We start from the raw sequence: 24,498 nt of genomic DNA on the forward strand, positions 1-24,498 counted from the left end.
TACTAAACAGGTTTTGCTTTAGTAAATTCCCCTTTTAAACCCTAGTTTTAAGGCTTTTTAATGCTTTTTTTTCTTAACCTGATTTGGTATTGCAATCATTTCAATGCACTTTTTATTCACCTTTTACCTGAGGGCCTCCCAAACAGGTTTTGCCTTTTCTTTTTCAAACCTAGTTTTTCAATATTATTTAACTTTTTTCTTAAATAGCCACTTCAAAAACAAATATTTCCTTTTTTAAAGTTCTACTTTCTATTCTTTATAACCAAGCTCATTTAGTCCTCACTAACTTACATCTCTTTCTTTCAAATTTCCTTTTTTTCCTCTAAAGCTTACTCAAACTTTCTTTTTCCTCTTAACACTCTCACACTCTTTTTTCAACCTTTTTCTCTCCATGTACCCAAGCACAAACATACACAACACTTCCCATAGTCAAACACATACACACACACATTTTTTAAAATGGCGTCGGCGCCACACTTTGGTGCCAATGTCATTTTCTCTCTCTCTCTCTTTTTGATTCCACCATGTGCTGTCTATCTTTGCCCTTTGCAAAGGGGGCTCTTTTTTTTTTTTTTTTTAAGTTTACACTGGTATTGAATAGCTTCAATGCTTTTTTATCCTGTGCTTACCAAACAGGTTTTGCCTTAGTAAATTCCCTTTATAAACCTAGCTTTCAATATTATTTAACTTTTTTCTTAATCCACCCGATATTAATACACTTTTTACATTTATCTCAAAATTTTTTCTATTCTTTACCGATCATCTCTCCTTAATCAAACTCACTAAAAATCTGTCTTTTTCAAACTACTACCCTTAAAAACAAAAATCTTTCTATTCGTTCATACCCTGCCTTATAGCCAGCCTCTTTTCTTCAATAACTTACCTCTCTTCTTTCAAATTTCCTTTTTTCCTCTAAACCTTACTCAAACTCTCTCTTTTTTTCTCTTTACACTCTTCTTTCAACCTTTTTCTCTTCATGTCACCAAGCACAAACATACACAACACTTCCCCTAGTCAAACACATACACGCACACTTTTTTCAAAATGGCCGACAGCGCTACACTCTCGCGCCAACGGAAACGGGGGACGGGAAGGCGGGACATAAGCCCTAAAAGGGACGTGGAAACCGGTCAAAATTTGTATGGTGATGAATACTATCGAGCCTATTACTACTAACCTATCTAAAAATAGTTTTAATTAAGATACATTATAGCTCATCATGGAATAGGGATTATAAATTCTAACTTTATAGCATGAGACAATATATTCATGTAATGTTTAAGAAAAGTTTTGTAATGAGTTCCAATAGTTCATGGATTAGGGACCCAGTCTTATGGGGTTCCTGGGGCTTCAATATAGATTATTTATCAGAAGGGTAGCCGTGTTAGTCTGGATCTGTAAAAGCAGCAAAGAATCCTGTGGCACCTTATAGACTAACAGATGTTTTGGAGCATAAGCTTTCGTGGGTGACATGCATCTGACGAAGTGGGTATTCACCCACGAAAGCTCATGCTCCAAGATGTCTGTTAGTCTATAAGGTGCCACAGGATTCTTTGCTGCTTTTATAACTTATTTAGTTATCTATCTTTCTACCCAATGGGACTCAGTGCTTACTAGTAGTATAACGCTCGATAGTATTCATCACCATGCATTTTGTGACTGGTTTCCATGCCCCATTTAAGGCTTATGTCCCGCCTTCCCACCCCATTTCTGTTGGCGCCGAAGTTTGGCACCATCGGCCATTTTGAAAATTTGTGTGTGTTTAATTAGGGGAAGTGTTGTGTGTGTGTTTGTGCTTGGGTACACAGAGAGAAAAAGGATGAAAGAAGAGAGTGAGAGAGTGTAAAAATGGAAAAAGAAAGTGTGAGTAAGGTTTAGAGAAAAAATGGAAATTGAAAGAAGAGAGGTAAGTTATACAAGAATAGAAAGAGAGGAAAAAATAAAGCAGTAAGAGAGTCTGTGTTACTGAACACATGCAGAGTGAAACATCTTACCCCAGTGACTATTGGTAGTGAAATTATAGCTGTTCTGGGTGGCGAGCCTGGGAAGCTAGCCCCTCCTTTTGGTGGACCAATCAGAGGTTATTTTACAGCTTGGTCACAGAATGCACTTGTTAAACCAATCCTGTAGTCCCAAGATTTTAAACAAGAGACTTTTAGAAATGAACTATTGTGTGGTGGATTATTTGAAAAGCTTTCACCAATGAGCATTTGGCCGTGTGTATAAAAACACGTATTTTTGCGAGCGGGGTTTTAAAACTTGGAGCCTAGACACAAAGACATGTCTATTTACAAGATGCCTACAGAAGCGAAGAAGTCGGAATTGCCCCTGGGTGCACCTGCACGTGTTCAGAAAAGAAGGCCTCTTTACGCTTATTTTGCTAACGAAGAGGCTCATTGCCGAACCCCATGTTTCATCCTGAAATTGAACCAAAGAAAGAGGAAGACTTTATGGAGCCACAGCCATTTGTAAAAGAAAAAAAAGGATAAAGTGCGAAAAAAATTGTTGTCGGATTTGGAGAAAGCTGACTCGAATGCAGAGGTAAGACCCTTTTTATAACAAATTAATGAAAAAATTACAAAATGTTTTATAAATATAGATGGTTAAATATTTTTGTTTTTTATTGGTAGGAATGGAAGAAGAGCCTATATATGAGGACATGGCAACTGAGGGACCGTCGGAGGATAGTGATGTCAAGAACTAACCGATAGACCCCGAGTCATGGAAAGATGGCGACGTTGTTACGGTAAAAGCAAGTGAAAGCTTTACCAGTTGTGAAAAAATTATTACATTTTACGCTCTTAAAAATTATTTTTTGTTTTTTTGGGCAGATAACCAAGCTGGGTCTGTACAAGATTACTGCTCTGGTGTGTGACAAGTGGTCAACAGGTACAGAGCCAGAAGCACATGAGGAAGTAAAGGCAGCTTAAATTATTTGAAAGAAAAGAAATATATCTATGTAAGCCACTGGTTAAACGTTACTGTACGGTTGGCTTGATAATAGGTTGCTGAAACCATGATCGACGGAGCCCTCGCCGGTGGTGATTTAGAAACAAACAACACAAACAGGGTGTGCAGCGACTGGTTGTCAACTGTAGAACCAGAAGAACATGATGAGGTAAAAGTTACTTAGAAAATCTTGAAAGAAATATAAATATAAACATATAAAAGGGGAGGTTAAACAAGACTATATGTTTGTGTTTAATAACAGGAAGGTACCACGGGGCCCGACGGTGCATTAGCTGGGGATGATAATGATGATGATTCAGAATCAGACAAAGGTACGATTGAGGTAGCATGAATAAACTGTAGGTCTTTTTTTATTTTTAAATGTTTGCAACAAAGAATTTAAAACATGTTTTTACTTTGTCTTTGACAGACATCTTCAGAGGATGAAGAGGATAAAGAGAGGCGGCCTTTGAGCAGAATAACCGTGATATGCACCTGTTGTTTTTGCGTGAAGCAAGATTTTTAAAAAGGGTCTGTAAAAAGTAAGGAGGGTGACCAGAAGAGCTGCGAAGATGACATTATGGCTGATATTATTAGGGCCGTTGTAGTAAAAGCCATTTACCACTGTTTGAAAAAACAACTTTTGGAAAACTGTGCAGCCTGCGTGGTAAACGAGCCCAACTCTTTCAGTCACACTTGTATCTTTTGGGGTCGCTCAGAAGTATTTCATCAGATTAGACGTATTTCTTCTAAACTGAATGTGGCCCAGCTTCTAAATATAATTATAGCCCAAGGCTATAAACTCAAAAAGCTTAACATAACCACTGAAACTATAAATGAAGTTGTTAAAATGATTAAGGAGATTGCAGGGATATCTGACCCAGTGGCCTTGCTGGTAGACCTGTCAAAGGAGGTGGCAGCCAATATTGGCCGATTGGTGTATAGCAGGGTTCGTAAAATGGATTATAAAACTTTTTACATGCCAGCTCCTAACCCTAAAGGCTAAAAAAAAATACAGATTAAGATGTATTGTAAAATTAAAAAAAAAAGTTTGTATAACTGTTTTCTATATTACTTTGCTTATGCATTAAATAAATGTGTATAGTTGTACTCAGTACCAGTGTAGGTTAAGAAAAAAGAGAGGTTAAAAGAAAGAACAGGACAAAACAAAAGATAGACAGCACATGATGGAATCAGAATGAGAGAGAATAAGAAGGAGAGAAGCAGAAAGAGTCTGTTTAGTAAGCACATGGTAAAAAAAGTGAGTAGAAAAGCATTCAGCATCAGGGTAGATTAAGAAAAAAAGAGAGGTTAAAAGAAAGAACAGGGCAAGAAAAGGGAAAAGAGAGCCCCGTTGCAAAAGGCAAAGATAGACAGCACATGGTTGAGTCAGAAAGAGAGAGAGAGAGAGAGAGAGAGAAAATTTTTACCTGTCATGTCTTCTGTAGAATGAGGCAACTTTCCTGGTTCAGACCCTCTCAGACTTGTTATCACCACCTTTGAATTGACCCAATCAGAGGTTGTTTTACAACAGCATCATAGAATTCATTTTCCTGAACCAATCCTAGAGTCCCAAGATTTTAAACAAGAGCCAACTCCCTTCTTTCCCCCCGCCCCTCCCTTTTAACTGTTTTATTTTCTAAAGAAACAGACCTCCCTCATTTTTCCCACCATGTAGCCCTTTTACAGAGGTATTTTTATAAAACCTAAACCATAAGCTTTTAGTAACACACATTTTTTAAAAGTTTTTCTCCTAGGTTTTAAACTAACATGGGTTATTTTTTAGTAAGCACAATGTGAAGCTGCAGCAAAGCTCCTGTTAGCAAAGCAGCCTCTGTGAGTCAGTGGATCACAGGAAGGAGTTTGCTTCTCTACCTGCTTTTTAACAAACACATGTTAAAGTTACATTCAGTTTTTCAAAGTTATAATGACTTAAAAAGATAAACCTAAGACACATTCCTTTTGTATGTATTGTAATAAAAAAAGAGCAGACAGCAGCACCCTAGGTTTAAAACACCAGGTTTTTAGTAACAGACAGTGTATATACCCCTTATTTTGTTAACCATTGGATTAGAGAGAAGAAGTTTGTTTCTTTTCCCACTTTTTAATAAAGAGAGCTGAAAGGCTTGGAAAGGAATAAACACTTGGAAAGACAAGCCTACCTGAAGACCCATATCTTCATTTAGCCCCATAGGCATAAGTGTTTCAATAACATGTATGTTTGCAGAAACAACCCAAGCTTAAAAAAACAGAAAGCCTGTTTATAAAAGTTTTCCCCTAGGTTTTAGGCTAGCACTGGTCATTTTTTTTTAGTAAGGACAGCAGGCTTTTGCAGCAAAGCGTCTGTTAGCAAAAACAGCGTTGGTGAGCCAGTGGATCAGAGATAAGAAGGCTGCTTCTTTCTTAAACTTTTTAACAAACACAAGTAAAAGTTACATTAAATTTTGCAAAGGTATAATGACTTGAAAAGACAAACCTAAGACACATTCCTTTTGTATGCCTTGTAATAAAAAATTATGCAGAAGCACCCTTGGTTTAAAACCACAGGTTTTTAGTGACAGACAGTTTATATTCTCCTTATTTTGTAAACCAGTGGATTAGAGAGAAGAAGATTGCTTCTTCCCCTACTTTTTAACAAATAGAAGTGAAAGTTATATTAAGGCTCTTTAGGGGATAAACACTTGAAAAGACATGCCTAAATGAAGACACAGTCCTTTATTTACAGGAGTGTTTTAATAAAAAACAGCAGGCAGAAGCACCCTAGGTTTAAAACCACAGGTTTTTAGTGACAGACAGTTTATATACCCCTTATTTTGTAAACCAGTGGATCAGAGAGAAGTTTGTTTCTTTCCCCACTTTTTAACAAATAGAGGTGAAAGGCTTGTAAGGGAATAAACAATTCCATGCACAGCTGCTTACACAATTGTTTGTGCAGGCTTGATCCAAAAGGCTCTAGCCAACCGAGCATCAGTTCCTGCCAAACCACTCCGTTGAACATTCTTACATACAATGTACCTGTGCCTCGTCTCTGTACAGACCTTCAATTGATTCGTTTGGGTTCTCCTGGCCAGAGGCCGGAGTCTCAAACAAATCATGGCCCAGCGCTCTGGCCTCATGTTTCTCCACCACGTTGTTCCTGTGGGTACAGGCATCCATCCCCTGTCACTCATTCCCAGTTTCTGGCAAACAGAGGGTAGGGACACTTCAGAGCACGGTTCTTTTTTGAACCATGTTATAGTCTTGGCCTTCACAACATCCTCTGTCAAAGAGTTCCACAAGTTGACTGTGCATTGTGTAAAGAAATAATTCCTTTAGTTTGTTTTAAACCTGCTGCCTATTAATTTCATTTGGTGACCCTTAGTTCTTGTGTTATGAGGAGACATAGCATGGCCTAGTGGACTGAGCACATGACTGAAAGTCAGATATTCCTGAGTCCCGATTATTTGTGTGATGGTTGGCAAGTCTCTCCACTTTTCTTTCTCAATTTCCTGTATGTATGTATGTATGTATGTTTGAAAGCAGGTTTCTGGCTGGATAAGAATAGAGACAGGAATCTCAAGTTCCTCTTTTGGAAAACTATGTCTAGTCTGCAGACATAGACTAGTACTATTGGACAAATGATCTTTTATTTTCTTCCACTTCCTTTGTCTTGGAATTGATTCTGTATTAAACACACAACATTTCTTTATTTCAGTAATGCTAATGCAAACCAATTAAATTCAAAATGTTTAAAATTAATGCCTATGCTTAATTGTAAATGAAAATGTAGGATTTATACATTTGGGACTAGATCTTCAGATGGTGTACGCTGTTCATTGTCTTTACACAGCTATCCTGATTTACAGCGGCTGAGGATCTGGGCCATAAGTAGGAAATTGGGTGCACTTTGTGTCACTTTTTGAAATTAAGACTCCTCGCAGATGTCTGACACAGCTTGTTACTGTTGTTAGTTGAATGCTTACAAAGAGCAAAAGCAAAACTCTTGCTTTTAAAGTTTGGCAAATAAAAAAGGGGTGGGGATGGAGCGTAAAGCTGATATATTGAATGCAAAGTTCCTTTCCAGAGCACCCATGTACTGTTGATGTAAACTTCTGAGAATAGAGCTGAGGAAGTGCTGAGACAACTTCTTTTAACTCTTTCAAGCAACTGATTTATACAAAAAACCAGTTTAATGTACAATTGTCAATAAAGGCAAATACCATTATGTCCTATTGAAGCACGTTATAACAAACACTTGTGATTAAAATTTCCTTAATTAAAGTGGGGACATGTTTGAATTTTAACAACTGATTCTGTGGGTTGAATGCATGTGTGTTATAAATCTGCCTATTTGCACTCTGTTTTAATGTTATCTGACTATTGACACTAAAAGAAGTTTTAATAATTTAGATCCCTATCCTGCAAACAATTGCAAGTGTACCTCATTCATGTGCATAGTTTTGCTGACTTCAGTGTTAACGTAAAGTTAAGCATGTGTGTAACTTTTTGCAGGGTCATAATGGTTGGTAAAGTCTCCCCCTCTCTTTCACTGTATCTCCTTCCATCACTTGACTTATAATGGTTTCCTTCCTCCACATCCTTTTTAAAAACAGGAAATAATCTATTTTAGGCTAGTGTTTGCGGAGCACTCAGTGCCATGGGGCCCTCGTCTAATGGGGCCTCTGGATGATACTTGAATGCAAAATACTGTAGTGCTATTGTGAAAAGCAATACTAAGCCTGTCCAGCAGATAAAACTCTTCATGTGTGTTTGGTGGTGTGGCTTTTGTGCTGAAGGAATAGGACAAGAAGAACACTTTATTTTGCAGAACCTATGGTAAGATATTTGCAGAGCAAAAAGTGACTAGTCAGAAGACAGAGCATCTAAGACTCAGGAGAAACTCACAAAGACACGGTTTAATTAGATGATTCTAAAAATAACATCATGTATTCACTTTAAATATGCCAAAAACATACTGCTCTCTAAGGGATTAAAATAACACCAGGGGGCACTGTAATATCATTGCTAGCCAGGCTGCAGACAGAACATGCAAACTGCTAGGTGGCTCTAAATTTTGGTGTGAGACTTTCTAGGTTTTTTTTAAACTGAGAAAAATGTTTTGATTTGTCACAGGCAAAGTTTGAACAACTCCTGCTCATTTCAATAGACATTTGAGCTCTCAAAAGGGTTTTACTTGATTAACATTTTTTTGCTGCTGGCGGTAGCCAGGTCTGGCTATCAGAATTCTCTCTGCAAGACTCCAACACATACCTAAGAAAATCCTCTTTGGTGCCCTGTGCCATTTGGTATTTCTCTAGTAAAGTTCTCTTTTTTTGCAGGTGGCTTGTGACCTTTATTAGAAATCTGCTCATCACTCTGACATGTTGGATTTGTAAGAGAACACAGCTTCTCACCATCTGATAACCTGCAAATACTTAAAAATGAGCAGCGGTTGCTCTAACTCAAGTATTAGCCAACAACAGGTAACAAATACATTAGCAGTTCAAATACTACAGAGGAGACTTTGTGTTGAAGTCTAACAATAGATTTCATTGTCTTTATTGGGATAACAATCCTTTAGTCGATCAACATTTGGACAGTGCTTTGAGGATGTAGAGTGCTAGACAGTGGTTAAGTGTTAAGTTCACAGGGGTTTGCTCCTATGAGCAAGTTGGCAAAGTTCCTGTTGATTTTAGTGGATCCCAGGATCAGCTCTATATGAACTTGAGTAGTCTTCACTCACATGAGGCCTGCTGACTTCAGTGGGACTGCTCCTGTTGCTGAGGCTATGTCTACACTAGAAATGCTACAGCAGCAGAGCTGCAGCACTGTAGTGTAGACACTTACTAGAGTAACGGAAGGAATTCTTCTGTCACTGTAGTAAACTCCTCTCCAAGAGGCGGTAGCTAGGTCTGCAGAAGAATTCTTCCATTGACCTAGTGATGTCTACACGAGCGCTTAAGTCATCTTAATTACATTGCATGGGGTGTGAAAGCTCTGAAGGATGTAGTTAAGCCACCTAACTCTGAAAGGTAGACCAGCCCTAACACAAACACAGGGAAAGGTTTGCATATTTGGGCCCTAGTTTTTCATGGCTCAGTCTGTACCATCACCTGCCTTTTAAGTGGCTCCATTTCTTTCTCTGAGAGTTCATGGATGATAGAAATAGAAGACAAAGGGAACTTTATATGGTCAGACATCTGTGCTTGTGAATGAATGGCTGGAACTTGAGGATACTGGGTTTGTTCAGTCAGAAGTATAAGACTGGCTCCAAGAGGTCAAAATTCGATTGCCTGTATTTCAGGTGCTGAACCTATTCACACTAGCATAGATGGAGCCTGTACCCTATACCCTGTACCCTGCTGGTGTGCACTATAGGTTCTCTAGTGTGCTTTTTTGTAGTACTGTTTCAAACAGTACTATGTTAAAGTGCACTAAGAAACATTAAGAGAGTACTCATTATAATATATGCTACCATAATAAGTAATACAGGTCATTATGATGTATACAAAACTAATTACAGTAAACCCCACCTGATTTTGGACATTTACATAGAATTCAAAAATTGCTAAAAATAAACCCTGAACAATTAAATTAATACATCCCAAAGAACGGAAGCCCTGCCTATGGCTCTGGGCCAGAAAAATTACTTCCAGCACCGATCCCAAGTAACAGGCACTGTGCCTATGATTGCTAGTTCCCCACCAACTCCTGTGCACTTCTGGAGTGGGAAACCATTCCCCTGTGTTGGATTGCAAGGTGGCCAGACTACTCTCCTCACCCTGGGAGACAGTCAGATACAGACATGTAGGGTGCGGGGAGCCAGTGTTCAGCCCCTCTGCACAGCAGTTCCAATTCCTTGTTCTTGGCCCCATCACACCACTCGAGCATCTGCCCTCTCTTTGCTGCTCTCATATCCTGAGGGCAGGTGTACACTAAAAAGTTAATTTGACCCGCCTATGTCGCTCAGGGGTGTGAAAAATCTATACCCCTGAGTGACGTAGTTAAGCTGACCTAACCCTAGTGTAGACAGCACTAGGTTGATGGACAAATTCTTCCATCAACTTTGCTGTCGCCTCTTGGGGAGGTGGATAGATTAATGTGATAAGAGAAGCCCTCCTGTCCAGACACAATGCACTGCTGTAAATTCCACAGTTACTTTTAGACTGCCAGCATATCTTCGTTTACACCTGTCCCATTGTGTTCCCCTGGGCTTTGAACAGAGGTTGAATAATGAACTGACCTCTGTGCTTTCCTGCTGTTGATTTTCTGCCTCTGCAACACAACACTCTAGCAACAGAATGTCTTTCCCCTAAACAACAAACTCTCCATCTCCTCCATGCAGCTGCTGAAATTTTCTGCTAAAGGTGGGGTGTTCTGCATTTGTTGGAGCGTAGTGCTGCAGAAAGCTTCTTCGCTTCCCCCAGATATTCTGTATTGTACCCTAAATTAATATCAGACCAAGAGCATTTTGAAAATCAATTAAAAAAACAAAACACTAATGTAGACTCATTGGCTCAAGCCAGCTGTTTAATGACACTACATGTTGGGAGTGCAATCAGTCACTTACAGATTTGCAGAAGTTTCCTGTGAGCTCACTAAGGTTTCAGTGTAGCTATCTTGAAACTCACATGATGTTTATAACATTTGCATTTTCCACAGTGTCCTTTAAACAAGCTTTGTTACTGAAACAGTAGTTTCAGACCACAGGCAAGAACCAGGGACAGATTCAGGCAGGGAGCCTTGACCTGGTGATGTTGTTTCAGACATTAAATATCTATTAAAAAAATAGCAAAGTGGGGATTTTCACCCAAGCTGGCATGAAAGTTCTGAATCCATACACTCTGGAGAAGGAAAAATATGGAATTGAGGCTGAGGGAGGTCTCCCATATAACTCAAATAAGGAGCATGGGCCTGGGTTGATATTAAATTTAGGATCTCATCCAAGCCCAGTAAAGTATTTCCATTGATGCTAGTAGCTTTAGATCAGGCCTTTAGATGGATGAGAAGTCTGGAAAAAATTTCTAGTTCCCCCACTGCTTCTTTTGATTAGTTGTTTCTTGCCCTCTTTTTCAGGCCCAGTATCACTAATCACCTCATCCTGATGCACCATACATTATGGTTCACATCAATCTATTGAAAAAATTGATGTGTGGAATCTTGTTATTGCTTGTGGTTCTGACTATTTGTTTGTGGAGGGAAACAAGAAAAGGCTACTACATTCCCTTCAAAACAGAAAGCAAAAGTTTTCAGATTCCCAGAGCTCTGGGAAAAGGAGATGTACTTACATCCCGTCTTCTTTCAAGCAAAGCTGTCAACGAGAAGGGCCAACTATCTGCTGCTTTGCCGGTCAAACTGAATAAAGTAAATGGCATCATCTCTTCAACCCCTCCAGGAAACAATGCAGTGGCAAAGTCCAAGAAATCAATGCTCTCTGTGAATGTCTGGAATGAGGACAGTTCATCAAAGAATCTCATACCCAGGCTGCAAAAGGTCAAAAACAATTACCTGTCCATGAACAAGTACAATGTGACTTACAAAGGGCAAAGGAATATGGCCAAACTCAGTCCAGAGAAACTGCTGTGCCAGCTCCGGGACAGAGTGAATGTGACAATGATCCATGGGTCAGACGGTCCGTTCAATACCTCTGAATGGCAGATGTATCTACCAAGAAAAAACCTCAGCCAAGAAGTCGGCCACTTCCGTCAATGCGCTGTCGTGTCTTCAGCAGGATCTCTGAAGTCCTCGCATCTGGGACCAGAGATAGGTTAGTATTACTCTGTTAGGATAAAACAATATCATCTGGCTTTTTAACTCTGAGGTTGGAACAATCGACCATCGCACTTGATTTACCCATAGGACTTTCTCCATTTAAAATTAATCTGAGAATTTACAAAGACACTTGCACCAACTTGAAATATTCAGTTAAGATTCTTATTGATTGCAGGTGTGTGTGGTGGAGAGCAGAGAGAATGAGCTGGGACCCTTAGTGTGTACCCTTAGTACACATTTCAAATGTGTACATTAATCTTTAACACTTGAAAACACAATTGGTTTAATTGAACTAAGTGTGGGCGAGGATTAGCTCAAGATCCATGCTGATTTCTGCACCCATACAATATGATGGAGACCCCCCCGTGGTAGAATTCCCACTGCCAGGGAAGGGTTGCAGCTGTGCAAAGCAGCTCCAGTCTCCACTCTGGGGACCTCTAGGGAGCCGGAGTACCCTAAAGAGAGAGGGTAGGGCAGGTTGGGAACAGAAGATGGCCATGGCAGCTGCAGGAAGCACTATAATGATACTGATATAACTCCCCAGGTGAACATTCAGATTCCCATTTGAGTGCCTTTGTTTGGTTTAACTTATGTCACTTTGGAAGGAGTTTAAGCTAAATTGGTAGTGTGGTGGGGGAAGCCACTCTTAAATGGGAATGGGTGTCCATATGGGGTAGTTATGCTGGTATCACTGTATCAGTTTAACTATACTGATAGGATTATACCAGTATAACTGGTAAAACTTTCCCATGTAGACAAGCACTTTGGCTCTGGAGAAGGAAGAAGGAGAGGAGGAGGCAGTGTTTCCTAGTGAGTGGATCACTGGCCTATCACTCAGGAGACCTGATTTCTATTCCTGGCTCTAATATTGGCCTGTCGGGTTACTTTGGGCATGTCACTTTGCTGCTCTGTGCCTCAGTTTCCCATCCGTAAAATAGTAGTAATGACACAGTTTTCCTTTTTAAAGTGCTTTTAGATCTACTGATGAAAAAATCTATAGACGAGTTTAGGTGGTATTATTATTTATTTTATTATTCATTATTTAACGTATCCATTCTCTTCTGTAACAGCAGAATCTCTGACCTAGCCTAGCCTGGCTGGATTTGGGGCTCTTAAGCACAACTGCAATCCAAATAGATAATATTAGTGATCATAGAATCATAGAATATTAGGATTGGAAGAGACCTCAGGAGGTCATCTAGTCCAATCCCCTGCTCAAAGCAGGACCAATCTCCAACTAAATCATCCCAGCCAAGGCTTTGTCAAACTGGGCCTTAAAAACCTCTAAGGATTCCACCACTTCTCTAGGTAACCCATTTCAGTGCTTCACCGCCCTTCTAGTGAAATAGTGTTTCCTAATATCCAGCCTCGACCTCCCCCGCTGCAACTTGAGACCATTGCTTCTTGTTCTGTCATCTGTCGCCACTGAGAGCAGCCTAGCTCCATCCTCTTTGGAACCCCCCTTCAGGTAGTTGAAGGCTGCTATCAAATCCTCCCTCACTTTTTTCTTCTGCAGACTAAATAATCCCAGTTCCATCAGCCTCTCCTGTAAATCATGTGCCCCAGCCCCCTAATAATTTTTGTTGCCCTCCATTGAACTCTCTCCAATTTGTCCACTGCCCTTCTGTAGTGGGGGGACCAAAACTGGATGCAATACTCCAGGTGTGGCCTCACCAGTGCCAAGTAGAGGGGAATAATCACTTCCCTTGATCTCCTGGCAATGCTCCTACTAATACAGCCCAATATGCCATTGGCTTTCTTGGTAACGAGGGCATGCTGCTGACTCATATCCAGCTTCTCATCCACTGTAATCCCCAGGTCCTTTTCATCAGAACTGCTGCTTAGCCAATAATAGAGAGGAGAGAATATGAAGGAAGACACAGAAACAAAACTCAGGAAAAGCTATGCTGTCAGCTGTTATAGGAAATAAATGAGAGTGAAGCCATGAAGGGAAAGTATAACACTACTAAGAGTATAGTAAGTTACATTTGGCAAAGTACCTATAAACATTACACAGCTGTTGTATTCCTTTAAAGTGCAGGAGTTATCATGTTGAGCAGTGAAGTGTAGCATAGTTATTTTTCACCCTAGCCACGAGGCTCAATCCACAGGCTATTGAGCATCAGGTTTTTCAGGCCCTGAAAAATAAAGGACATTCCTCTTCATTATTTCCCAGTTACTGATTTGTAACAAATCACAAGGAGAATTATTTACCCAAGCATGCTTTGGGGACCTGTACTGAGCAGGTTTCTTGGATATCACTTGTGCTCTCTACATGTGTGCTGAGTTTTTACAATAAAATACATACAGCTGGAAATGGTTAGTTTCATTTAAACCAAATTAGGAGACAGAGAAAACAGCACACATAGTAATCATTTAAATGCCTGCATGAAAAGAATCAACCTTTTCAATACTTCTGATGAATCCAGCTCTGTATCGCTAACAAACAGCTATTATGAGGAAAATTCTACATTGATTATATACCTGACGTATTTTTAACATACCTGTTAGATGGTTTTCCCCCACTCACACATAATAGCCATTGGTTAACTTTTAATAACTCTTCCCTCTTTGCTGCTTTCAGACAGCCACGATGCAGTTTTGAGATTTAATGGAGCTCCTACCGTAGGGTTTCAGAATGATGTCGGAGAAAAGACAACAGTTCGCCTTGTTAATTCTCAGGTAAGTCTGTCTGGCATGTGTGCTACACAACAGAGAGCGAAAATGTATTGAGTACATGACTGAGGGCCCAGTTCAGCTCTCTTATTGTGCAGTCTCTCCTTCACGGCAAGGATTGAGGTAGGAATAGCACCAACAGCAGAGTGATTAATGGTAAGTGGTGGCTTTTCTTACGGTATTTATGGAAGAAAAGAGCCACATCTCTGGCTATGAACATGAAATCTCTACCTCACTGTCTTGGGACCTTTATGTAGCAGCATCTTGAGGTGTCATTTCTAGAGCAGGGATGGGCAAACTTTTTGGCCTGAGGGCCACATATGGGTATGGAAATTGTATGATGGGCCATGAATGTTCACGAAATTGGGGGCTGGGGTGTGGGAGGGGGTAAGGGTTCTGGGCTGGGGCCAGAAATGAGGAGTTCAGTGTGTGGGAGGTTGGACTGAGGCAGGGAGTTGGGGTGCAGGGGGGGTGAGAGCTGAGGTTGCAGGCTCTGGGGTGGGGCTGAGGATGAGGGGTTTGGGGTGCAGGAGGTTGCTTTGAGCTGGGACAGAGGAGTTCGAAGGGTGGGAGGGAGATTGGGGCTGGAGCAGGGTTTGGGGCGCAGGGGGGGTCAGGGGTGAAGGCCCTGGCAGCGCATACCTAAATCAGCTCCCAGAAGCAGCAGCATGTCCCCTCTCTGGCTTCTATGCAGAGGTGCGGCCAGGTGCCCCCCCAATAGGATTTTAATAGTTGTTCTGTATTATTTCATACTGTATTTCAAATACAGCTTTTTATTTATGGTGTATTCACCTGTACAGAACACCCATCACAGAATATATCTTGCTCATTATCTCATCAGAGACCGCTTTGCACATCCGCATTGTGACACAGATGTGAGCTCAGCTCCCTGCCTCACACTCCTTTGAGAACTAAGCCACTGAGACGTTCTGCTTTCTACATCTTATTTCTCAGGCCTTTCTCCTGCAGCCTTTCTTCCCACTTGGCCTATGGAGCTCTTGTCAAATGGAGAATGCAAACCAGGGCTGTAGCATCATGTGTTTTGAAGCACTTGCCCTTTCTAAACTTTCCAAGCCCAGAAAACCCTGCAAAAAAGCTAAAAACTCCAAAAAGTTCAAGACAGACATTTCTTCCTTTTAGTGTGTCCATGTCTTGTCTCCTCTCCTCTGCCTCAGTTGGATGACAGGCAGATTTCATGAGAAACTGACCGCATTTGTTGACAAAGTTACGCAAGCCCTTGATGAACAGGAGGAGAAAAAGATCACTCTGTTGAGGATTCCCTTCAAATTAAGAAGTCAGAGGGGGTTGTGGTTTCCTATCATAAAAGCTGTGGGGGGAAAAATTAGAGTGAATTATTCCACCCTAAAAAAAAAAAAGGTCTGTTGGCAGAGTTTCCCATAAGCCATATTAAGTTCAGAAAGAAAGAGAAATACCCTCTGTCCCAAGGATGGATGTGTTTGTTTATATGCTGACTTTTTCAAAAATCATTGTCTTTGCTGAGGATGCTGTGGACAGCACATCAATCAGAGTTATATAAACAATTGTCAAAGCCTTGGCCTGTCCCAGGGGATGTAAGTAAGACGGATATGAGCTCCCCAGCATCTTAACGGGAGACTTCTTGAGCCATTGTGGAGATGAATGATGAACGAGTGAGGTACCCAGTGTTTTCTTTTGTGTAACTAAGGTTTTTGCCCAGGGGAACATCCTCTGTGTTTTGAATCTGTTGTCTGTGAGAGTAGCTTGCATGCTAATCTCTCAGCGGTATTTCTTTTACCTCTTTTCCTTCATTAAAAGTCTTCTTTTTAAGAACCTGATTGATTTTTTCCTTGTTTTAAGATCCAAGGGGTTTGGATCGGTGTTCACAAGGAAATTGGTGGAGAAGTCTCTAAAGGTTACCCAGGGAAGGGTTACAGTACTTGGGAGGGAGAGATTTTTTTTTTGGGTGTGGGGGAGACAGAGTTTCCCAAATGACTCATAAACAGCTGGTTTAAATGATTTAGGTGGTGGCAGCAACCAGATCTAAGATGGTAATTAAGATTAGGGGTTCTCATGCAGGTCTCCACATCTGTACCCTAAAGTTCAGAGTGAGGATGAAACCTATGACAGGTCATCTATACATGGAGTTATTCCAGAATTGTTACTCAGGAACAGCTATTCCTGAATAACTTGGCACTTGGATAATTTACTCATAATAAGAGTCTCTTTTTCCAGATTAGCTTAATCCACTTTGGCTAGAATAAGTGTGTTCACAAACTGAGTTATTCTGACCTAGCTGTTGCACTTTACATTCACACCCTATCTCATTTTGGAATAACTTTCATGTGTAGACTAGCACTAAGAGACACAAGAGACAACCTGTAATTTTGGTATAATGTCATGAAATACATGAAGGGATAGACTTGCATCACTAAGATCTAAAAACTGTTTTGGGAGGTTTTTTAGCCCTAGCAGATAACTAGAGGTAATATTTTCTTTACTTTTAGATTTAAGCAATGGATTCAACTTAATTCGCCTCACATTTAAGACTTCAAAATTAAAAGTGAAACACTGCCCAACAGGGAATGACCGATGAGTTGGGGCCAGGAGCCAGAAATTAACCTGTAGGGGTTGATGGTCGCTATTGGATACAAGGGCAACTGAAAAATTGGAGAAACAAGGCCAGTTTAAAATTGGGACTGGAATATAGTCAATCACCTTCTTCCCTTGTAGGGCATGTCTACACTGCACTTTTAACACCCACAGCTGGCCTATGTCAGCTGACTTGCCCTTGCAGGACTTGGATTATAGGTCTGTTTAATTGTGGTGTAGATGTTCAGGCTCAAGACCAAGCCCGAATGCCTACACCACAGTTAAACAGCCCTGTAGCCCAAGCCCCCAAGCCTCGAGTCAGCTGACATGGACCAGCCACAGGTGTTTAATTGCAGGGTAGACATACCCTCTGAGCAGTGTAGGTAAAGTGACCCAGCATGTCATCACCACCTCTACTATTAATAACTCTGAGCATGAGTCTGTCCAAAATCACTCAGACTTTCCAGCCCGTTGAATCTTTCTTATTTCTTGAGGGGAGAGCAAGCAGCCTGTCACTAAATGTACTATGACAGATTCAGAGTAGCAGCCGTGTTAGTCTGTGTCCACAAAAAGAACAGGAATGTGGCACCTTAGAGACTAATAAATTTATTTGAGCATTAATAAATTTGTTATTCTCTAAGGTGCCACAAGTACTCCTGTTCTTTTTTTGAATGTACTATGTGATCAATTTTTATATTCCGCATCCAATGGCACATTAAACTCACTAAAAGAATAAAATTTGCTACTGGATAATTATCAGTCTCTGAGTAAGAGATTCTAGCTCTGCCAATAAATTTGCATTGTAATAGAAGGATCCCAAGGAAGGTAAACAAGCATTCAAAGAAACTAAAGTATTATCTGGGGAAATGATACTGTAAGACTGAAAATAAGGATTACCTGGAAGTAGTACATTAACTGGAGCATTTAATTTGATTGGAATAAAATGGGCCAGTTCACTGACTGGTCTGCCCTTCTTGAGAACCTTCAAAACAAAATTCTTAGCCTGGAAGATGAGAAGATTCATCTTTGGTAAGCCAGGTTTCTTGTAAAAGAATAAATCAGATTGTGCTAAATAATTCTTAAATTCCAAATCATGGACTTTACTTCTGAGGCCATTGATGGCCTATGATACTGTTTTAATAAAAACTTCACAATGGATCTGGAAAGCATCCTTTAGTCAAGTCAGTTCCTTATCAGTTCACTCAGTTAGTAAGTTGTCAGAACAAATCATGCAATTAGGTTTATGTTTATGTTTAGATCATCCGATTCTTTCCTCTTCAGTCCTTTGACTACCTGTTAACTCCTGTGTATTAAAATCTAGGGCCAACCCAACTGAATATACCCATACCACAGGGTAAAGGCCAACAGAATGTTTGGATCCTTACTAGGGCTGTCAAGCAATTAAAAAAATTAACACCAGGGGAGGATTTTATCCCTGTGGGATGATTTAAGAAGAATATTGATTGGTGGGCCCCTATTTTGGCTAAACTTTTCTCCAATATAAATAATACAGGGATTTTTCCCTCAGGGTGGGCTACCAATATTATTATTCCTCTCTATAAAAAAGGGAATAGGAAAGACCCAAGGAATTAGGACCCAATCCTCTTATTGAATGCTGTCTTAAAATTTATATTAGATATCTTTTGGGGAGACTAGAGGATCTGGCAGAAAATAGAAAATAATTTGCTGGTTTTCAGAATGGCTTCTCCACTACAGATTATGGTTTTATTCTTTCTTATTTGATCTACAAATGTTTGTATCTCTGAAGGGGGGAAAATTGTATTCAGCCTTTGCTGATCTAAATGGGTGTTTGATTCTATTGATAGACAGCTTCTGTGGGACAAATCTGAGATAGATCCACCGTTAATTTATTCTGTTAAGAGCTCTTCCCAGGCAAAAAGAGGCCAAGATTAGGATAGGCCTGGATAGACAACTAACTGATTCCATCCCGATAACAAAGGGGGATTGACAGGGCTGTCAGGTTTTTTAACTTTTATATTACTGATGTTATTTTGGCATTAAAAGGGAATCAGTATTTTCCCCCATCAAATCATGGATTATCCTTTGTCTGTCTTATTATATGCAGGTGATAGGAATCTATTGTCACAAATATCAGTGGGGCTGAAGCATTCATTAAATGTGTTTGGTTTATACTATCAACAAGAGAGCCTTTTGATAAATTTTTCCAAAACTAAAGTAATAGTTTTTAGTCAAAGACAGAGGTTGCATAAATGGAGGATTGATGGACAATATATTGAACAAGTTATTTCTTTCCCCTCTCTGGGTGTCTGGTTCTCATAAAATCGGTTGTGGGATAAACATGTTCAGGTGACCAAAGAGAAGGCCTCAAAATCAATGCAAGCTGTGTTATGTTTCACCTGGATTCATGGGAGAATTTAATTGCACTAGCCCTAAGAGTGTTTGAGGCTAAGGTATGCACTCAGATTGTGTATGGTGCAGAAACATGGGGGTGAAATGATCAAACGGGAGTGGAAGTGTTTCAAAATTAATTCCTTAGGATGTTTTTGATGTCCCAAATGGAACTGCGGCTGCTCTTCTTTCCCAATGTGCAATACTAACATTAACTTTTGGAAAAAGAACAAGGAGTACTTGTGGCACCTTAGAGACTAACAAATGTATTTGGGCATAAGCTTTTGTGGGCTAAAACCCACTTCATCAGATGCATGCAGTGGAAAATACAGTAGGAAGATATATACCGAGAACATGAAAAAATGTGGATTGCCATACCAACTCTAACGAGACTACTCAATTAAGGTGGGCTATTATCAGCAGGAGAAAAAAAAAACTTTTGTAGTGATAATCAGGAAGGCCCATTTCAAACAGTTGACAGGAAGGCGTGAGTAGAGGGAAAATTAGCATGGGGAAATAGTTTTTAGTTTGTGTAAAGACCCATCCACTCCCGGTCTTTATTCAAGCCTCATTTAATGGTGTCTAGTTTGCAAATTAATGGCTGAACTTTGTGACTTTGTCCTCACCCACAATTATTTCACACTTGGGGACACTGTGTACCTTCAAGTCCGCGGCACTGCTATGGGTACCTGCATGGCCCCACAGTATGCCAACATTTTTATGGCAGACTAGAACAATGCTTCCTCAGCTCTCGTCCCCTAATGCCCCTACTCGTGCTACATTGATGACATCTTCATCATCTGGACCCATGGAAAAGAAGCCCTTGAGGAATTCCACCATGATTTCAACAATTTCCATCTCACCATCAACCTCAGTCTGGACCAGTCCACACAAGAGATCCACTTCCTAGACACTACAGTGCTAGTAAGCGATGGTCACATAAACACCACCCTATACCAGAAACCTACTGACCGCTATACTTACCTACATGCCTCCAACTTTCATCCAGACCACATCACATGATCCATTGTCTACAGCCAAGCTCTAAGATACAACCGCATTTGCTCCAATCCCTCAGACAGAGACAAACACCTAGAAGATCTCTATTAAGCGTTCCTAAAACTACAATACCCACCTGGTGAAGTGAAGAAACAGATTGACAGAGCCAGAAGAGTACTCAGAAGTCATCTACTACAGGACAGGTCCAACAAAGGACGTAACAGAACGCCACTAGCCATCACCTTCAATCCTCAACTAAAACCTCTTCAGCACATCATCAAGGATCTACAACCTATCCTGAAGGACGATCCCTCACGCTCACAGATCTTGGGAGACAGGCCAGTCCTCACCTACAGACAGCCCCCCCATCCTGAAGCAAATACTCACTAGCAACCAAGCACAACACAACAAAGCCTACTGCCAACCCTGTCCACATATCTATCCAAGGGACACCATCATAGGACCTAATCACATCAGCCACACCATCAGGGGCTCATTCATCTGCAACCTGACAGTCTCTATGCAAAAGAATAAATGGACACAAATCAGATGTCAAGAATTGTAACATTCAAAAACCAGTCAGAGAACACTTCAACCTCTCTGGACACTCAATTACAGACCTAAAAGTCACAATTCTTCAACAAAAAAAACTTCAAAAACAGACTCCAACAAGAAACTGCAGAACTGGAATAAATTTGCAAACTGGACACTTAAATTAGGCTTGAATAAAGACTTGGAGTGGATGGATCATTACACAAACTATGCTATTTTCCCCCTACTGTTACTCACACCTTCTTGTCAACGGTTTGAAATGGGCCATCCTGATTATCACTACAAAATTTTTTTTTCTCCTGTTGATAGTAGCCCACTTTAATTGATAAGTCTCGTTAGGGTTGGTATGCCAATCCCCATTTTTTCATGTTTTCAGTATATATCTTCCTACTGTATTTTCCACTGCATGCGTCTGATGAAGTGGGTTTTAGCCCATGAAAGCTTATGCCCAAATACATTTGTTAGACTCTAAGGTGCCACAAAAACTGCTCGTTCTTTTTGCTGATACAGAGTAATGCGTCTACCACTTTGAAACACATTAACTTTTGGCTTTGCATTCTTGTATGTACCCACAATGTTTGCCAAGGCTGTGCTTAGAGGAACAGCTCGATTGGGCTTTGTCATGTACATTTCCTCAGTGAGAGTACAGTATATTCAGAATTCTTTGCATTCTCTAGGCTTCCTGGAATTCAAAAGGATTAGGTTTGTTTAAATATGTGAAATCCCTAATCAAGTTAAGATTAGAGGATATTAATAAGCAACTAAACAAGGCTCTTGTTTCCATTACAACTATGTCATCTTGGTTCTCCCTTATTAAAAAGACTCATGGATATCTAGAAAGTTTGTCTAATAACAAGTTAAGGAGGGCCTTAACAGCTCTCAGTTTTCAGTCTGTGCAGACAGCTTAAATCAGAAGGCTGATATACTGGCACTGAGAAATGTAACCACCTCTGTCCATGCAACACTGGGCAGGTGGAAGGCATGCCCTATTATTTTTTATACTGTAATTTGTATTGCCACTGAAGGTCAGAATGGCTTTCCATGCTTTTTTTGTCCTGAGTGCCTTTTTCTACAACCTGTCAGAGAACGGAATATTTATTAGAGACTAACAGTGTATCTGTGATCCGAGTGGTTGCCCTATTTGCATGGCTAGCAGCTAAAATCAGGAAAAGACAAATGGCATGGTGATTATATATGTTTTAATTGATTTATGTTCTTTTAAATTTGTATTTATATGTATTGTAATATTTTAAAATCCTGGATTTACTTTTAAGTTTTATTGTAATATGTTTTGGTTTTGGTGCATTGGCTTACGGCTAAGTTGCTATTAATAAATTTGACTTGACAACAGGCAACAAGTAATTACAACGGGCAGACAAGGGGAGTACAATTAAACAGTGAAAGAGTGGTGAAATAAGCAATGGTCACAGCACTCCAGCTATCCATCCAGTACATGTTTTGAAGCCATCACTACTTAGCTGGGTTAATCAGGAAGAGCTTGTTACAATCTAGTGAAAGGGGGCACGGGTTGAAACCACCCAGATAGGACAAAAAACAGAGTTTCATACTCCAGAACAGGCCAGTTCACTACCTGCTCACCTCTTTATTCTGTCTCCTCGCTCTATGGGATTGAAGTTCAGTTATCTGCTCTCAGAGAATGAAGGCTTGTCTACACTGGTGCCTTACAGCCCTGCAACTTTCTCGCTCAGGGGTGTGAAAAAACACCCCCCTGAGCGCAGCAAGTTTCAGCGCTGTAAAGCGCCAGTGTAGACAGTGTTCCAGCGCTGGGAGCTTTGCACCTCGTGGAGGTGGTTTTTTTAGAACTCCCAGCGCTCTGCCGGGACCACACAATCCATGTTAAAGCACTGCTGCGGCAGCACTTTAGCATTGCCAGTGTAGACTAGCCCTGAGTCTTCTGGGTTGCTGCTTTGGAATAAGAGTTGACTTTTTTCAAAGAAGTACAGCGGGTTTAGCTACATGTATTCTATTAAAATTCGTGGGTAAATCCTCTGTACTCCCTTGGAAATTGCAACCAAATTCTCTAAATCCATGTTTGTTCCTCTTCCTTTACATTAATTTTTGTTGCACATAAATCTTATCTATCTTCCTCATCAGAATTCTCCTCTCCCATGATTTGTGTTATCTTGCTGTCTGCTGCGTCCCAGTGGTCTCTGCTTCCTAACTAGTGGATGCAACATAAATTAAGAATTGGACTTTGTCCCTTTATAAACTGATCTTCCCATAGCAGACATGTTTAGCAATCTAGAGGCAATTTATGTCCCTAGTTGTCTGTGTGTAATTGTGTTACTGGGTCAATAGTATGTTCTCCACTTTGGAAATTATCTCTTGGGGCCACGTATCCAGTGCCAGCCTAGCTATGATATGCAAACACTGCCAGTGAAAACATTTGTCCTGCTACTGCGACTATATATATAATTATGCAGCTGTAGTTATGCAATACAACTCCCCATGTGGGCACGTGTTCTGGGATAATAAGTGTTAAAAGGAAGGGAAGATGGATGATGGAAAAGTAGAGAGGAAGACAATGACATAACAAAGTAGGAGGTAGGAGGCTGGGGTAGGTAAAGGGATACCATTCTTAGGGTACACGTCCGCAAATGTGGTCTAAAAGGCTGTAATCAAATGAGTTAATTAATCCAAAAGAGATTACATAGATGATAAATGTACTAGCAAGTTATATGGTGAATTAGCAAGGTAATCAGGAAACAATGAAATCAGCTAGATAAGAACAGAACAAATAGGCAATAATCAATGCCTCAGGCAATTAATTAGGAGCAAAACAGCTGGACAAGACAAGTAAGTGTGGTAACAATTAAATGACAGTTGAGTGGAAAGAATCAATCAGCTGATTAAGCAAAACAGATAGGCACTAAAGGCACTAAGTGGTGAGATCAGTTAGCTCCATTGATTAAATGTGGAACTTAGAACTGGTAGTCAACAAATTAACGTCATGCAGAGCAAACAATAGCAAGGTATGAATGAGGCTGCAGGAAGTTATCAGGTTGGTTTCAGAAGTAGGGGGCAATGACCACTGCAGTAGAAGTTTGGTGCCTATGTCTTTGCATTCAGTTGTTCCTGGTACCTGTCCTTCTTAAAAATGGGGGCAGGAAAGATGGCAACAACCCTACAGTTCTGATCTTGAAAAGGGCCTCTCACATTTGCTACATCTCTGTGAGTTCATGCTGCTGGGTGAGTCTAGAGAGAGGCCTGTGAATGCTGGATTCAAACTCTTCCCTTCCTTTCTGAAGAACTCTGCTTCCCCGATCTGAACCCAGGTCTACACTCCAAAATTATTTTGGTATAAATACGTGTTTCAGGGGTGTGAATAATCCACTCCCCTGACCAACGTAGTTATATCGACCTTTGCGCCAGCGTAGACAGCACTATGTTGGTGGGAGAGCTTTTCCCGCTGACATAGTCACTGCCTTCCGGGAAGGTGGAGTTATTAAGCCAATGGGAGAACTCTCTCCCTTCGATTTAGACCCTTAGACATTTCATGACCCTGCGTCAAGGACCATGAGTCTTGCACCTCCTACCTACACCTACCGACACTTGGAATCTTTCCTGAAATGCTCTTCTCAGCCCACCTTCTCCACTGCCCAGGATGGAGCT

General features: G+C 40.5%; 1 protein-coding gene across 9 annotated transcripts in view; it reads left to right on the forward strand.

The window, feature by feature from the left end:
• Positions 1 to 24,498, forward strand: part of ST6GAL1 (ST6 beta-galactoside alpha-2,6-sialyltransferase 1) — a 140,711-nt gene that overhangs the window by 100,216 nt on the left and 15,997 nt on the right. For 7 of the 9 annotated variants that reach the window (XM_050964081.1, XM_050964087.1, XM_050964083.1 and 4 more), the window contains 3 exons: positions 8,268 to 8,411; positions 11,005 to 11,695; positions 14,285 to 14,382. In XM_050964081.1, coding sequence (XP_050820038.1) covers positions 11,047 to 11,695; positions 14,285 to 14,382 — 747 coding nt within the window. In that variant the 5' untranslated portion in view covers positions 8,268 to 8,411; positions 11,005 to 11,046. Of the gene's footprint in view, positions 1 to 2,630; positions 2,747 to 2,831; positions 3,119 to 3,211; positions 3,492 to 8,267; positions 8,412 to 11,004; positions 11,696 to 14,284; positions 14,383 to 24,498 lie in introns of all 9 variants that reach the window. The other 2 variants (XM_050964085.1, XM_050964084.1) reach the window with 2 other exon arrangements.

Source organism: Gopherus flavomarginatus, chromosome 8 (assembly GCF_025201925.1).
Source record: "Gopherus flavomarginatus isolate rGopFla2 chromosome 8, rGopFla2.mat.asm, whole genome shotgun sequence".
Lineage (NCBI taxonomy): Eukaryota > Metazoa > Chordata > Testudines > Testudinidae > Gopherus > Gopherus flavomarginatus.